Consider the following 15,986-nt stretch of genomic DNA (forward strand, 5'->3'; position numbering starts at 1 on the left):
TGTTTTGTAATTTAGGATAAGTGGTCATATTATTGATTACAAACACAAACAACATCGAAAGGACAGAAGCTCACTCATCCAAATGCTAATGGTACTAACAACCAGCAAAGCAAAACAAAGAAGAGAGCCCAAAGGACAAAGGCTCAACTAGTATAGCAAAATGTTCTCGAGAACAACAGAACTAATATGAATCGGTTTCATGTATTCAAACTACGTTTAGCTCTCGACACCCAACGCACGGGCTAAAACAGAGTTAGCAAGTCTATAACTGATCCTTGGGAGAGATAAAACCTTCATCTTCACCATCAGGATGATGTTATTGAGCAAGCCAGCAATGTTCCTTTCACTCCATATATATGTGATATATGTAACGAGTCCAGAAGAGTTTCGAGGTAATTGTGTCAAGTCTCCTTCCCTTCAAAGAGCAAATCTATTCCACTTGACTAATTCACAGGCTCTTGACTACAAGATAGCCTGAGTAATCGTGCAAGAAACGAACAAATGGTCCCTAGTTTGAGTCTCTTGACTACAAAATTCGCATTCCGTGATAATTCCCAATTAAGCATCCTGTCTTTAAAACTCAACCGATTCAATAAACTCAACCGATGATTAAAGGAGATGCATGGTACACGACCGGCAAACCAGAATCAGATAGCCTTGCTCCGGACAACCTTAGGTCCTCCGTTTCTGAGTTGATCCCATGCACTTGCAATAGGAGAAGAACCAGACCTGTCGGCAGCCCAATAAACTGAGCACGACAATCTTGAAGGTAACCTTGGGAATTGACATAATCATCATCTTCACTCGTCATCATACTCTGCAAGACCACAGAAATACTGGCAATTAGCCTCCGAACTAGATGGCCTCGTGACAGATTACGCTCGGTGTTGTCTGCTCTCAACTTAGCCAAAGCAATTGGAAGTTATAATTGCCTGATGGATGAGAAAGCCAGCCGGTCGAATGTTCAGCATCACCTCCACCCTGGAATCCATCGATGGTTTCAATAGCCTGATGATCTGAACTACGTATATCCAACGCCAAGAGTGTACTCTATGCACGTAGCTCGCCATTTCATTCTATATGATCGTAGGGAAACATTGCGAGCCTCTCAAACGATAGTACTTTACACTGGCCCCACTGACAACCATGCAGTACTCCAATAGAAAGTACTACTTCCTGTCCTTGCCTTGCATTGGACGGAAGTTCGAACCAGAGGTCTAAGCCGGCGAAGCTTCCACCAGTTCCACGAGCCGTCACCTAATGGTGTTCAGCAACATCTATCCTTGATAAGATATTTCCTTGTCGAGGCTAATCCCAGGTGACCTTGAATTTAACATGACGGCTCCAACATCTTTTTTTTTTTTCCCTTTGGATCACACAAGCCATGTTCAAGACCTCCAAGTTTCTGATTTCAAGACCTTCCTCGCCCTTCGCTTTGCAAACATCCTCCAGTCCAGTGGTTAGCATTGGCAACACTTTTGCTGTGCAAACATCCTCGCACTTTCCTGAGAAATACTCTGCGGCGTCTGCGCTTCTGCTGCACCCTCGATGGATTTGGCCAATCGCACTCCACCAATCCAAACCTTCGATCTATTTGAAATTCTCTATATTAATGTGCTTTTTAGTGAGTTTTTAATCCTTGCATTGCAAATAAAGTTCGTCCGTTATGACCTCATTCCGCATCTATCGACATCCTCGTGGTTGTCGATAAGACATTTAAGTTCTATCCTACTAGTAAAAATATTCATTTCCATCACTTAAACCGACCGAACATTTGAAAATGGAAGCTGCTTCCACATAACAAGATTCATTTCAACGCCTGGGTTTTTAAATATTGGGTTTCACTTAAAAGGTTAGATTAGAACATAAGGTATGGATTTTATATAATTTTTCTCGTTGAAAAGATGTGTAAATTGTGCTTTCGATCCCATATGAACCCAACTCTTTAATCGCATCTTTTACGTATAGAGCATCCAAATCCGATGCGACCCTGCCCTTTATTGTAAGGCACATAGACAAGGCTCCAGCGGTGCCAGTAATTTGTCGTAGTCGACATTCAACAATATCTTTATTTTTATAATTTCCCACCTATATCATTATTATTTTTTTATCCGATCATTGCGTATTGGATAAGTACAGCTGGTAGAAAAACAATCTTTCTTCTTTCCTCACCAAATAAAATATAACCAATTAGGATTACCGAAAAATATGAATAATTAGAAAAGCACATTAAATAAAATAACAATAAAAATTCTAAAATTAAAGAATAATCCGATTAGTATTGGATGAAAAAAAAAGAGGAAGGTAATGGGCGCATTAAGTAAATAAACCTTAATGTGGTTCACGTTATTCTTCTTAAATAAGATTTTCGATGGAATTTTATAAAAGAAAAGAAAATTTATAATTAGAAAAGTTTTTTTTCTCCAAATAATTTGAATCAGTTGGGCTTCCAATATCGGGAAGCTCGCACCGAAAAATGGAAGCAGAAAGCAGACAAATGAGAACTCAGAACAAAAGCGAAAAGAACTTACCAGTCAACGTCCAGCGCCGAGCTACCATTCTCGCCCATGAAAGTGCTACCGCCACTCCCCATTTCACTACTTCCAGGGCTCCATCGGCCCAGAGTTAACCCGTTCATCCTCCCAGAGCCTCCCTGGAGGAAGCAAAAAAGGAGTCTCTTTTCTTCCATCACGGGTTTTCGAGTTCGTCTTTATCTTGAAGCTCCTCCCAAATCTTTTCATTGCTCATTGATAATAGCTCGGTCTTTTGTTCTTGAATAGTGCGGTTCTGTCGGTGGGTTTGTCTGTGCATTCGGGGCAGTAGAGAGGGAGAGAGAGTTTGGTTTTAGGATCAGAGGAGTGTTCTGATGGCAAGGGCAGCCGCAGGAGGCAAGAACATACAAGCCAAACTGGTGGGTATGTCTTTCCCTTTGTCTTCTTTCTTGATTTTCAGTGGGAATGGTCAACTTAGGAGAAATCATTGGTGGGGTTTCAATCTTTCTTTAGGAATCAGCGGTGGAAGGATCGGTTGATTAGTCCTCAATTATGTGTAGAGATTATAGTGATGGTGGAAGGGCTTCTTGATTGTTGTTTATGCCTCTTGCACAAGAACTGATGCAGTAGAAACATTTGGAAGCAAGTTTGACTACATCATGTTCCGCTGAATTGCTAATGTTAAAGATTGGAAAGATGTTATGTCCCTGATAAGATTTGTTATCTTGTTCTGGTACAAATGTGTATTTTGTTGGTGTAGCATTTTCTTCCAGCTCAATTTTCATTCTTGGCATGCATAAAAGTAAAATCTTGATGGGCAATTTGAAGTGATCATGATAAGGCATTTGGTTTACTTATAATGCAAAGTCAGGTAAGTGCATACTTAGATGCAGAATGCGGATTAGATTTTGGGGATGGAATTGCCAAAGGTTTGATGAATGGCAGAGTCTGCATAAGTATTTGATAGAAATGGGAAAGTTAGGGGGTTCCATGGGCCGCCCTGGACCCTTCACAGTTCCAGCACAGCATACTTCATAGATTCGATGTTAGAAAGCATGCTACCTTTCCTGTATTGCTTCCTTCCTCATCTTGTTGTGAGAAATAAACTAATAGTACTGGTGTTTTGACTAATTAATCTTGTTTTAGGTACTGCTTGGGGACATGGGTGCTGGGAAAACGAGTCTTGTATTGAGATTTGTCAAAGGTCAATTTCACGAATACCAGGTACGCGCAACTAGTTTCTGCCTGAGGCTTGGTTTAACTCACCCATTTTGTGCATGATTTAATTGAATTCATCGCATAGAAAGACAAAATAAAACAGGAGTTATATGGGGACCTGAAACCCGACTCTGATCTAAATGGTTAAGCTAGAAGAAAGGCGCACCAATGGCGTAATTCTTTGCCTCTTACTCGAATCTGAACTTGCAGGAATCAACAATTGGGGCAGCCTTCTTTACTCAGGTTCTGTCATTAAATGAAGCAACTGTGAAGTTTGATGTATGGGATACAGCAGGGCAAGAACGCTACCATAGCTTAGCTCCCATGTACTATCGAGGTGCTGCTGCGGCTGTAGTTGTATATGACATCACAAGCATGGTACCGCTAACCCCTCGTTTCCCCCCTCGTTTGTTTTTAACCACAACATTGTGATCTTCCAATAGAAATTCGACTTCTGAAGCAAGTGGCTTACTTTTAGCTGGGGGAAGCCTCGATTCTCGATCTTTCAGAGCTCGTTCTTTTAGTTTTTCTTGATAAAGGAAAACTTTTGAAAGATTTACGGTTTTTATGAAGCATAGGTAGAGAAATTTTGTTGTTTGCTGGCTAGTCTTGATTGATTATGTTTACTTTTTGATGCAATTCATTGTCTTTGAATAAAATATAGTGATGACCTCAGTTTTACATGAAGATTATCTCTTAATATTGAGATTCTTCCGATACTTGAATGGATTCTGTCTTTGCTGCAGGACTCATTTCAAAAGGCAAAAAAGTGGGTTCAAGAACTCCAGAGACAAGGTAACAAATAAGAACCGTTCGTAAATTTTGTTTTATAGAAACATTGTTGAAGTCACCGTGAGAAGTGGAACTTTTTCCTTGTGGACACTGGCTTCGTTAATGAGACATTATGATGGGTTAGATGAATAACAGTTTGAGCAGATTGTAACTTAATGAAAATTTGGTTTCAGGAAATCCTAAGTTAATCATGTTCTTGGTGGCAAATAAGGCTGACTTGGAAGAGAAGAGGAGAGTGGATAATGAGGTAGATTATCTGATCAAGTAACCCTTTTCCCTCTTTTCTTTTTGGTGATTGATCTAGTACCTTTTCATTGTTTCTTTCTTTTGCTGTAAATAAAATTCAGTACTTTGTAGAGTGGCATTCTCATTTTAGCAAGTATGGAGAATGTATAACTACATGACAATATAGATTAATGTTTTGCATTACTCCCAATAAAAACATGTATCCCTGGCACAAGATATATGATAGCATTATCTAGAGCTAAAGTGAAATATATGCATTTAATATCCAATCTCAATGTAGGAATTCTTCTTTCTTTGAGGTCCTTAAGGAATAATTCACGTTTTCAGATGGGAGAGCAATATGCTAAGGAAAATGGCTTGTCTTTTATGGAGACATCGGCCAAAACAGCGCAGAATGTGAATGAACTCTTCTATGAAATAGGTAAAGTATTCTTGCATTGTTTAGCTTTGCTAATGAATGTGTATAAAGAAAATTAGAACTGAGTGCTCCATGTTGGTTTTGGGTTGTATATGGTGTTGTGCTACTAACTCTTTACATGCTTACTAATACAAACTGCTGTCTGTCGCAGCAAAGAGAGTGGTAAAAGCTAGCCCTTCCCGGCCAAATGGGATGAAGTTACAAAGACAAGAAAGTCGAAGAACGTTGTTTTGTTGCTCAGCATGAAATCTATACTAGACTGCATGTGGGTATTCCTCTCCATGTCTTTTAACTCTAATAGAAATCCCATTTGGACGAATATAATATTTCTGCGGTACCTTGGAAGGGGGGAAAAAAGTATGAATTTTCACAAATTTGTAGGACGTGTTTCAAACTTCCCGACCTTGTAGAAGGGTTTTAACTGAATTTCCTTGTTAATTCCATCTTACCGAAATGGCATCTCCTTTCAAATTGTAGGACGGTGCTGAAGTAATTAATGTATATATCTAGTGTAAGGGTTGACATTAAGTTACAACAATCCATTAGTTAATCAGGAGTCAGTTATCAATGTTCCCGACCAATTCATTAGTTTATGATCAGCTAGTTCTCTCAAACATTATAACGACTCTCGGATACTAAATGCAGGAGAGCTGCTGATGCGGAAGAAACTGACTCTGGAATGATGAAGCTGAAACAAGAAATTGTACGCTGAGCAAATCATTTTCTCGTGAATATATATTTTCATATGCACTCTGTAAGTCCTCAAAGCAAATCTGGCACTTAATGTGCAGTAGATGCTCCTTTATTTGTTGAAACTTTATAAAACTTGAGATCAATAAAATTGCTGTTCCGAAGAAATCTCCCTGTATCTAGATGATCCGATGATCCGATCCTTGTCACGGAGGCAAAATGGGTCAGCACTGATTCGATACAACTTGTAATGATTTGCTCATTTGATACCAATTGGTGATAGTTTGCTTCCCTGCACACTTTACCTTATTAGTTAATAGTTTTGAGCATGTTGGGCCTTAAACTGTTGTATGAACGCACAAGCAGACATGTCCCCCGAGTTGTCTGAGTCAGGGCACAGTTGCAAGATTCGGAGCAGTGACATCTGAGACTGCATTTGTGTCATGGACATGCGGTAGGAAAAGGTTGGACCACGCAGTGTCGCAGATGATATTGACGAGGAATTTGGATCCGCCCGATATATTAAAACTTAAGAGAGTAGTAAGTTATTAGCATGTTTTTTGGTTCTACTGATGATGTTTCGGGGTATGGAGGATTTTGTTGGGTTGCAGCAGAAACTGAAGCTTCTTGTCTCATTGGGCTCAGAGCTTAAAATATGAAGGCAATGCCAGCAAAAGAATCGTCTTTTTCAATGTTAGACAAAACCCTCGCAATTACCACTTCTCTTTTTGTTTTTTTCTAACTTCTTTAGGCCTCTCTCCCTCTCTCTCTACGTGCTTCGGATTCAGCATTCGATGCCGTGATTTCTTTCGTCACGAGAATTGATGTTTTGTTGCAATAGACAAATATTATCCATAGTATGAGAGTTTCATACTCGCTAGAAGCATTTCCTAGTTATTGGAAGTATTTCGTGATCAGATTGAGCAAGCAAATGAGAATTATTTTGAGAACTAATCTCACACTTCTTCTTTCAATTACAAGGGAGACATGTGGACCTACTACAATGAAATAGAAATTCTATAGCTGATAAAAAAACACGAATAGTTCCACTAAATATCAAATTTAAAATATCTTAGTTATCAATCGAGAACGTACGCCGTTACGTTTCACCTTCTTTTGAGACATCTCTCCTTTTGTCTTCTTTTCTGGTCACATTTTGCTGTCTCTCATTTGTCTTTCCATATGCAGCATACAAAATTTTTATTTTGCTTTTTCGCTAACAAAGGATATCTAAGGCATAGTACAATGAAAGAAAAAAAATACTAAATAACACTTCATACGAATTTTCATAACCCAAAAAATACAAATACAGACAGACTTTCAATATCAATAAAGTTGGTTCAGGTAATTCGGTACCTATTTTCTTTAAGATCTCAGGGTCGAATCATGTGAACGGAGAAAATTCACGATTAAGAGAGATTTATTGTATAGTAACCCGATCCAACTCTAACCTGGAATCAGTTGAGACTCGAATACCAGGTTCTGCAAAATGAGTAAACGTACCTTTTTTTTTCTGGCTGAATGAATAAACCTTGAATGTTATACAAATTATGTACGTACTTGTTCACGATGAGTAAACATACTTTCCATAGTCTAAATGAGTCCTCTGCTTCCTATACTTTGCTTGACGATAGTCATGGAAGCTTCAAGAAATCGATCCACTGGGAGACTCGATTTGAGTTCCATTCAGCGGTTCGAATATTTTATCAGCTCGAGCGTCGAGTCGACGGACATCCCGGTCGAGCCCCCAAGGAACCGTTGGGAAACGATTGACAGGGGAAGAACAGCTTTGCCAATAGACAAGACAATCAAAACGGAACAAAGCAGACCAAAACACTCTGCTGCAGAGGAAAAGTAAAGAAGACAGGCGTGCAAAGGCAAAGTTGTTAAAATGGAATCTTTACTCTGCCCATACACTTCCTTCTCGCATACATCTAAATTTCTCTTTCCCAAAATCATACAATTTTTCAGCCTTGGACCAAACATTTTGCCCAGTCTAAAGACAATGCTCATGACAAAAAGAAAAGGGAAAGAAACTTGGGCAGAAATATATCCTAGACCCGATCTAATAAGCCAGAATTAGTCCTACGGCTTTTTTTACGTAGTAAGACAAGATGTTTGATCACCACGAAGGAGAAGTGCACGGCGTTCCCGATGAGGAAGACCAGAGGAGACCGCGGTTGGTATTCGAGTCGGTCCCTGAGGTGCACAACGACCCTGCATCTCTTAGCGGGACGGAACAGGCCTGAGCAGGAAGCTTCTTCATCGGAGTCAGCGGAGGCGTGTTGGGCTCCCTCCCTGTTCGTGCCGTCCGATCTTCGTCATCGCATTCGTCGTCGGCGCCTGAGGAGGTTCCGCACTCGAGATGGGAAGGGGACGAGTCGGGTGTCTCGAAGGGCGTGTTCGGGGATTGGTTTTTTGCTCTGTCGGTAGCGTCGTTGTCGTAAATGGGGTTTGAGATGTACACGAGATGGCTGCTCGTGCTGCGCGCGGGGCCGACCTGGAAGGAACAGTCCTCTTGAATGTTGCCACCGGGGAGGCTGCTGCAAGTAATGAACTTCGGGGGAGGAGAAGCCGCTGAGTTCGACTCGAGATCATCTTCGGAGTGGCGATACTGCCTCTTCGCGGCGTCCGGGGAAGGAAGTGCGGGGAAGAGGAGGCTTCTCGGGGCGTGGAGGACGCCCTGCGCGTAGAAGCTGCTGAGGGGAGAGGGGTCAGATGGATTGAAGGAAGAAGGGCTGGGGATGGTGACCGGGGTGGCGGAGATGGCGGTGGCAGATGAGGCTGCAGGGTTGCTGCAGAGCTGCTGCCGGCTGCTGCGGCGGCGGCGGAGGAGGAGGGAGCAGTAGAGCTCGGCGAAGAGGACGAGGACGAGGCCGACGACGATGGCGAGGCTTGCTGCCATTATGAGGGTTGCCCCCATTATCACCTGAGAACTTCCCTTCATCTCTCTCTCTCTCTCTGTGACCGATCAGTTTCAGTTAAACTGTTTGTGAGTGAAGTGTGAAGGAGAGTGATATATACATAAACAAAAACACATACATATATATATATATATATATATCAGGGAGCAATGAATATAATAGAAAGACACGACAATATGTTGGTTTAAACGGTTCAATGATTATTCATAGGTCTCGAATTTGAGTATTAGAAAATTCATGTTAGGAGAGCTTTACCTCTTTAGTAGACCGCCGATCCGGTTCGAACTGAATTAGTCGGGACTCGTTGAGTTCCCGTATATTAGGGTACACACCGAAAAAATATATATAATAGAAAGAGGAAAGAGACACGGTGATTTTGGCGGGAAAGAGTACTGCCTGACTTAAAAAGAAGAGAATCCTTTAAAAGATGGAGAAGAGGGGACTGGGAGGCATTGGGACCTGATGAATGTAAGCCTTCTGCTTTCTCTGACAAATCAAAACGAGGCGTCATGTGAATATTAACAGGAAATTTTACGCAGAAAATTACTAATTTTCTTCACAATATATTTAACAAAAAGAAAAGAAAAGAAAAAAGAAAAAAGAAGAAAATGGGGGATGCGATGCAATGCGCGGGTAGAGATCTGGACCTGCCCTGCTCTTTCGGTCCATGGACCCGCCCTGGCCCGTGCGTTGCCACGGGCACTTCAATCGGGCCTATGCCGGCCCTGACCAGGCAGGTCTGACCAGCCCTGACCTGTTTAGGCCCGTAAATATACATTGGATAAAAGCAAATGGCGTGCCGTGCTGGCCAATGCAACGAGGACTTGAGCGGCAAGCAATTAACGAGCGTCGGAACTCTTGAGAGCAGAAAGAGTGAGATTGAGGGAATCGAGCGTAAGTGTGGACATCCAGCTTTGGCACTTCAAGGCGTTCAACTTCAAGATTTGAGCTTCAGGACCATAAATGGCTCGGGAGAAAGGCCGAGCTTCGCGAAACTGTGTAAGGGCCGGTATGGAGCTAATGAAGTCGAATTCAAATGAGTACTCCGATTCAGTATTGTCATGTTACTTTTCCATCTGCTTGGCTTGCTCTGGCATGAATAAACGTGAATATCGAAGTGATGAGGTTCTTTTCGAAGGATATACCAGAGACGAAGATTTACCCGTGTGTAACCTGTCTCCAAGGATAAGCAGCTCGCTGTATCCTCGATTCTGCTCCTTAGATACGTATACATGCGCGCGCACGCACAGACACACACACATATATATATATAGTTATGCACGATCAGTTTATAAGTGAGATTTTACTGTGCATCTTGCAAGAGTGCTGCTGATCCTGTGTCTATGCGGTCTCTCGGGGTTAGCAGTTTTCCATTTCACCGTTTACTGCTCCGGCATACATGTCGCGGGAATTTATATGTTTTGGACCGGCAACATCTGCGGAAAAGAAAAGGAAGAATACGTAAAGGGAGATTACAGACATGATTAACGGGCCGGAATACGGTATTTAAGTCTCGGTTTCCCTGTTAGATGGCCTTGATTGAGAAAAATATTGTATGCTCTTCTCGACAATTTATGCCGAGCAAATTTTGCAGTACCTTACATGTTTTCTAGTTCTTTACTATATATAGATGAATATGCACCTTGCATATCGAAGCTGGTCAAAATATTAGGGATCACCATAGCTACTTCTAGGAGACTAGGACCAAGGACAAGGCCATGACATTTACGGTGAAGTTAGTCTGTGAAAAGTGTGAAAATGTGAAGGAGGTCCCATGTCGGTTCAAGGGAGTTGGGAGGCCTCCACCGGCCACAATGGGCTCGGCGAAAGTTGGCGTGGCTTCTCAAGCTTTCGACAACCTCGGGTGAATATTTTGACGCTTTTCTGGACTTCGGGTGGCGATCAGTGGCTGTGACTTGCGGTAATGCCATTTATCGAGTAGTCAATGTACATCTCACTTCCGAAAATGTTATATGAAGATTTTGGCCATAAAACACTTTGCAAATATTGCGACTGATTTTTCCTATTGATCGAAATTGAATTCTGATGATTTTCAAATTTTTTGTCTCATGAACATTGGAAAGGGAAAGTCAGCAAAATTGAATTCAGGAATTCATTTTCCATTAAACAAAAACAAACCGGGCATAATTAAACCAACAAATTACTAATTTTTACGATAACTGAAAAAGGAATTGGGATTATTACTGCTCAAATGCTCAAAAGTGAAACAAATTTCCCGGATAGGAGAGCATTTTCCACTGATTGCAAAATGATATAAGAAATAAAATCTCAAAGCTCATCCATCAATCGATGCCGCCGGCTAATACTCTAACTTGGAAAGCTTGGTATTGTATAAGCACTCTGAAGGGTCAACTGTTACATCTATGATAGAACAGAATTTGAGGACTGTCACAATCTAGAACCGAGTCGTGTTAAAGATCAGCCAGAAAAATGCAAGTTTCTCTATACTTCAGTATTGATCCAATCACAGCCTGAATTATATGGCCCAAATCTAATTTTATCAAGAAATCGCTAACTAAGAATTCAGCTACACAACAGGACACTACTCATCACAACACCATTCAGAGAAATTTCTTTCTTTTGTAAAGTTTTTATAAGCGCTGCAGTTTACCTCCCTTTCAGAGCTGCGAATCGAGCAGCCAGATCATCATAATCAGGCAGCTTTGGGTGGACATGCTTAGCAGCATTTGATCGATCTGGCTGAAATGTAGCAGCCCGGGTGAACACTTTGGTTGGCTCAGGAGGAGCTGAGGGCTGCTCACGGGGGAGGGAAACCGATCGAGGAGCTGCCACTACTCCAAACTCGTCGTCAGCTCTTTCAATTTCTGCTCGCCTGTTAAGTGGAAACTCACCTGCATCAGTCCCCACACCGTCGTGACGCCGGCTTCTCGACTTTCTCTTGACTCTTCCCCCTTCATAGGTAGATGATTTCTTACTGTAGTGTATCAAGAGTTTATCAATAATCCTCTCCTCTTCATCCTTTTGATACCGCTCATCATCGAACAATATCTGCAGACCCTGTCTTGGATCATCCCTCCTGCTTCTCGATGATCTCTTTCCACCTCCAGCATCTTCATCATGGTCATGAGCTTCATCATGAGCGGATCGTGATTTCGAGTGCCTTCTTCTGGAAGATCTGGCTTTCGGCAAGGGGAAACCATTTGCCTCATCCCGATGCTTAAAACTATCTTTCTCATCCGTGTGAATGTTTCCTCTAGCAGGTCCCACATCCTCACTCGCCTTCTTCTCAGGATAGCATGATCCCAATTGAACATCCTCAAGTCTTCGATCTGTGGCACTTTTATGCCCTGCAGGAGACTTTGGTATCCCATTAAAATTGGGAGCAGCAGGGGCAATTTCAGAATTGGATCTATAATTAGCATCCTTTGCCTTGGAATTTGGTTTAACATAAGGAGGAGGGAGGGCACAGTTGAAGTAGGGTCTGTCTCCTTCACTCTTCACTCTTTCCACCGACTTGGTATTACTGTGGTTCCCATCACCATTGTTGACAAAAGACTTTATTGTCACTTCGCTCTTCTTCGAATAAGGTCTATCTCCTTCGCTCTTTGCTCTTCCCAGTGAATTAGTACTATTTTGGTGCCCGTGACCATTGTTGACAAAGGAGGTTACCTTAACTTCACTCTTCGAAGAAGTAGCAGCAAAGCTATCCAGGTATTCTCGTCTGACATGAAATGGAACATCCGCATTTTCCCTTTTAGTGACAAGAGAGGTTACCTTAACTTCACTCTTCGAAGAATTTGCTGCAAAATTATCCACGTACCCTGGTCTCATGTGTGATGGAACGCCCATATTTTCCCTTTCCTGAACATTTTTTTCCCGTACTCTACTGTGCTTAGTTTCATTATTAGCATATTCATCTTGTTTTCTATGAGATGATGCGTCTGGTCTCATAATTTTTGGGTCAGCACTCTCCTTCCGTCTTCTGTCTGAATGGAAATCTTGCTTTCCTCGTGGTGGAGTGTCATGCTGATCCTTTCTGATGATAGGAACCTCCCATTCATGAAGCACCTTTTGGTTATCACTAGGATGGTCCCACAGCACAGCAGGAAGGTCAAGCTCATCTCTTTTCAAGTTGTCAGCCTCCCAGCCCTTTCGTAGCTTCTGCCTATCATTGGCTACTTCAATTGCAGGAAAATCCGAGGCGTCACCTCTCGGAGGAATTTCCTTGCCATTTTTAGGTACTTTGTACTTCTCATCACCCACATGTAAAACCCCATTGTTTTTTGGGTTGTTCTGCAAGAAAATATTTCATGAAACAAGCAGTCAACACAATACAAAAATATTGACAAGATTCGGAAGGCACCATTCATAAAAATTGACAGCTGATAATGACAAATTCCAAAATGCAGCAGAAACCTAAGTTCCAGCTTAGTTTCCACACATGCAAAAATAACTGCCAAATATTTAAGGATTCAATCGAAAAGAGTAAGAGGAATACCTGCTCGTAAGCAGATTTTTTGGACATCCGCTGTTCAAAATCTCTGGCATTCCAGTTTATTGAAAACTCTGATGCTATGTCCTTCATTAGGTGAACTTTCTTTTCCATTGTGAAAGGCTTTTGAGCTAATTTCTCCGCAAACTGAATAAGAACAGAACCAGCCGATTATTAATGGAGTCAAGTGAATTTTGATAATGTCAACATTGCGTGCAATTGAGAGCAGTACCTCTCGATTCAGACAATAATCAAGGGAATTCCCATATCTCTCATGAAATATTTGTCTAAGATCGCGTAACTCTGGCAAATCTGAAAATCTTGCAGCAGCAAACATCAGGGATGATACAGCTTCCTTACATTCCTCAGGGCATTCACTGAATAGGAGAAAAGGATAATGGTCAAGATGAAGTACTTGTAACCCCTGGATGCTCAAACCAAATAGGTACATTGGGAAACACAAGCTAAGCAAAAGTGGGCACTTGAACCAGCCCTTTTAGAAACACAACCCAAGGCCCCTCTCAACTATCTATAAATGCCTTTTTCCATAGCTGGTATGTCAAAAAGTCTATTCTCTAGATTTATTTTTTCTTTTCCTGTAGATAATTCGCTACATATTCATTGTATAATTTCCTGAACTAAAGAGACTATGTCTGCTCATCTCCAAAAAGGATCCACAATACATAAAGTTGTAAACTAATTTGATTTAGTATTTTATATCATACTTCAGGTTTCATCAAGATATTACCTATCGAATTAAGCCAAAAACAGATTAGCAATCATAACAATGAATGGTACTAGCAGATGGTGAACAGTACTAGCAAACACTTCTGATTATAAGCACACTGAGATGGAGTCAAGTGCAAAATCTCTATCTCAAACATCAAAAGCTCATGTGTCTGCACTCAACTCAAAGTTATAGTGAAGGGGAAAGTACTAATAGAATCAACTACTACCCAGCATATGCAGAAACAGTTGTTTGCTCGGAGACGAAGGAGACGAAATATGAAGTCATAGTAGCAAGACGCTTGTGATTCCTAGAATCCCACTAAAATGAGCTATTCTAAAAGCATCATTTTAGATGGAAACAAAGTGTACCAAATCTTAACTTACTACATGGCTGGGCCGTCACCAAAGTCAATGCAGAAGGTGGACTGCCGGGCAATGGACATTGGAGATGGCACAAAGCAATTCTATGAAGTTTCAGATCATACCTCTGCTTCTGCATGACAGAGAGATTCTTCGAGAGGAAGTCGCAGCAGTGCTCAACAAAATCATAACAGGATGAAAGGGTCAATTCCACCAGCAGTCCTTCGGCCTGTTGAAGAACAACACAAAAAATAAAGTTTGTTTACAAAGCCCATCAAAATACATAATCAGCTTCAAATTTGCACAAAATTATCAAATAGGCAGGAGATTTCTTATGACATGTCCCATGTGTTCATGCTGTATCCTATGCCAGAAAGTCCATCAGCACGATCAAAGCCATGTCTAATCTCACTCGAGATCTCGACTTATCTCCCATTTCCAAACTCAAATTGAAAAATCTGCTATAAGTTTTGGTGCGAATTTTCCAGTTATATTGATTCAATGCAAACGACAACATAAGAAGAGGAAATGTCCCAGAAACCGAACAGTTCATAAGAAATCGATGTATTCCTCAAAACAAGTTAAATGACGGAGACCAAATCATGCACAGATCTAAACGTTCATGCGGCATCACAAGTAACACCAACTCCATAAAATGGATAATGGATTACCCTCCCGTAAGCATTGACATCGAGGCCATTGGCGAGCAGATCGGCCATATCTTTCTTCAGGAACTTCTGCGTTGCATTCCTCTTCCTCCTTATCACATCGATTCGCGATTTCGTCAGCTTAATCAGCGACTTGCTGCCACAGGAGAACAACCGAATCAGCACGAAGACGACAAATCGCGTGTAGAGCCATCATCGCCGGCAGAATTCCAACTGCAGGTCCAGACATGAAAGAGGGAGGAGGGGAGAGAGATCTGGGAGCTCACCATTTGGAGGCGAAGCCTCGACCGAGGATACCGTCCAGCATTGTTGAGCTCCGGCGAGTTTCAACTCAGTGAATCCAGCTCATTGACTCGGCGGGCGACTCGGACGGACTCGAGACCCGACTCGGAGGTGAAGAGAGAGAAATGGGTTCTGGAGCTGAGAGAGGACAGTGAATGGAGCAGGGCAGACAGAGGCTTTTCAAAAACTGGCATAAGAAGGAGATAGACGACAGAGACCTTCAATGACGATAATGACCTCACTGTTTTCGGTGCTAATTTCAATTTACTCCAAAGAAATTCTGATCCTTTCAATTGGCACCCTGCACTTTTAATCGTTAGCATTTATCCTTTTTGTTTTAATAAAGGGGCCTTATGGACTAGTAGATAATAGAGGAAGTAAGACAACATATGAAACCCCATGGATGAGAATTGAACCCTGTCGTCTCCATTCCGACAACTCCTACCAATTCTCCCTAACCCTTTGGTGGAGCTCCCATCAATTAAGATTAGTTAAGAAACCTTTTAGGAATCGGGGCTTCGAGGTCGATTTTCGCCCTTGATGCTAAAGTCATAGAAAGAAAGAGATGTTGATGCTAAATTATGGAATTAATGGCCCGACTAGTAACGCGATCTACGTATTGTCCTACTAATTCCAACGGCATGTGTTCATTGTTTATTGGTACAAAATAGATGTTGGTATTGGAAACATGTT

The 15,986-nt window shown here is 41.6% G+C and overlaps 4 protein-coding genes across 5 annotated transcripts; 1 reads left to right on the plus strand and 3 right to left on the minus strand.

Moving 5' to 3' along the window:
• LOC116194274 lies at positions 1-1,675 on the minus strand. Its single transcript, XM_031523048.1, has 2 exons — positions 933-1,675; positions 1-817 (listed from the first exon to the last, which is right to left on the minus strand). The coding sequence occupies exons 1-2, from the start codon at positions 1,068-1,070 to the stop codon at positions 599-601; spliced, it is 357 nt and encodes a 118-aa protein (XP_031378908.1). The 5' UTR covers positions 1,071-1,675; the 3' UTR covers positions 1-598.
• An 865-nt stretch (positions 1,676-2,540) lies between these two features.
• On the plus strand, positions 2,541-6,123 carry LOC116195426 (ras-related protein RHN1-like). Of its 2 annotated transcripts, none has more exons than XM_031524606.1 (8): positions 2,541-2,702; positions 3,639-3,716; positions 3,921-4,088; positions 4,457-4,505; positions 4,676-4,749; positions 5,076-5,169; positions 5,318-5,431; positions 5,812-6,123. In XM_031524606.1, the coding sequence occupies exons 1-7, from the start codon at positions 2,568-2,570 to the stop codon at positions 5,410-5,412; spliced, it is 693 nt and encodes a 230-aa protein (XP_031380466.1). In that variant the 5' UTR covers positions 2,541-2,567; the 3' UTR covers positions 5,413-5,431; positions 5,812-6,123. The 2 variants fall into 2 exon arrangements, with proteins under 2 accessions (XP_031380466.1, XP_031380467.1); XM_031524607.1 differs by having other exon boundaries at positions 2,672-2,911.
• A 1,549-nt stretch (positions 6,124-7,672) lies between these two features.
• LOC116195425 lies at positions 7,673-8,884 on the minus strand. Its single transcript, XM_031524605.1, has one exon. It carries the CDS (start codon positions 8,801-8,803, stop codon positions 7,979-7,981), a length of 825 nt encoding a protein of 274 aa, XP_031380465.1. The 5' UTR covers positions 8,804-8,884; the 3' UTR covers positions 7,673-7,978.
• Positions 8,885-11,104: 2,220 nt separating this feature from the next.
• LOC116195424 lies at positions 11,105-15,474 on the minus strand. Its single transcript, XM_031524604.1, has 6 exons — positions 15,278-15,474; positions 15,015-15,147; positions 14,469-14,572; positions 13,487-13,631; positions 13,261-13,401; positions 11,105-13,055 (listed from the first exon to the last, which is right to left on the minus strand). The coding sequence occupies exons 1-6, from the start codon at positions 15,316-15,318 to the stop codon at positions 11,409-11,411; spliced, it is 2,211 nt and encodes a 736-aa protein (XP_031380464.1). The 5' UTR covers positions 15,319-15,474; the 3' UTR covers positions 11,105-11,408.
• Between the last annotated feature and the right edge of the window lie 512 nt (positions 15,475-15,986).

The sequence above is a fragment of the Punica granatum genome, chromosome 2 (assembly GCF_007655135.1).
Source record: "Punica granatum isolate Tunisia-2019 chromosome 2, ASM765513v2, whole genome shotgun sequence".
Classification (NCBI taxonomy): domain Eukaryota; kingdom Viridiplantae; phylum Streptophyta; class Magnoliopsida; order Myrtales; family Lythraceae; genus Punica; species Punica granatum.

Coding starts and splice junctions, on each gene's coding strand:
- LOC116195425 (XM_031524605.1), bottom strand. CDS start 8,803: ATGAAGGGAAGTTCTCAGGTGATAATGGGGGCAACCCTCATAATGGCA.
- LOC116194274 (XM_031523048.1), bottom strand. CDS start 1,070: ATGGCGAGCTACGTGCATAGAGTACACTCTTGGCGTTGGATATACGTA. Junction 818..932: donor CTGGCTTTCTCATCCATCAG/GCAATTATAACT, acceptor GTGGTCTTGCAG/AGTATGATGACGAGTGAAGA.
- LOC116195426 (XM_031524606.1), top strand. CDS start 2,568: ATGAAAGTGCTACCGCCACTCCCCATTTCACTACTTCCAGGGCTCCAT. Junction 2,703..3,638: donor CTTCCATCACGGGTTTTCGA/GTTCGTCTTTAT, acceptor ATCTTGTTTTAG/GTACTGCTTGGGGACATGGG. Junction 4,750..5,075: donor AGAGGAGAGTGGATAATGAG/GTAGATTATCTG, acceptor TCACGTTTTCAG/ATGGGAGAGCAATATGCTAA.
- LOC116195424 (XM_031524604.1), bottom strand. CDS start 15,318: ATGCTGGACGGTATCCTCGGTCGAGGCTTCGCCTCCAAATG. Junction 14,573..15,014: donor ATGTCAATGCTTACGGGAGG/GTAATCCATTAT, acceptor GTTCTTCAACAG/GCCGAAGGACTGCTGGTGGA. Junction 13,056..13,260: donor AAAAATCTGCTTACGAGCAG/GTATTCCTCTTA, acceptor ATTTTCTTGCAG/AACAACCCAAAAAACAATGG.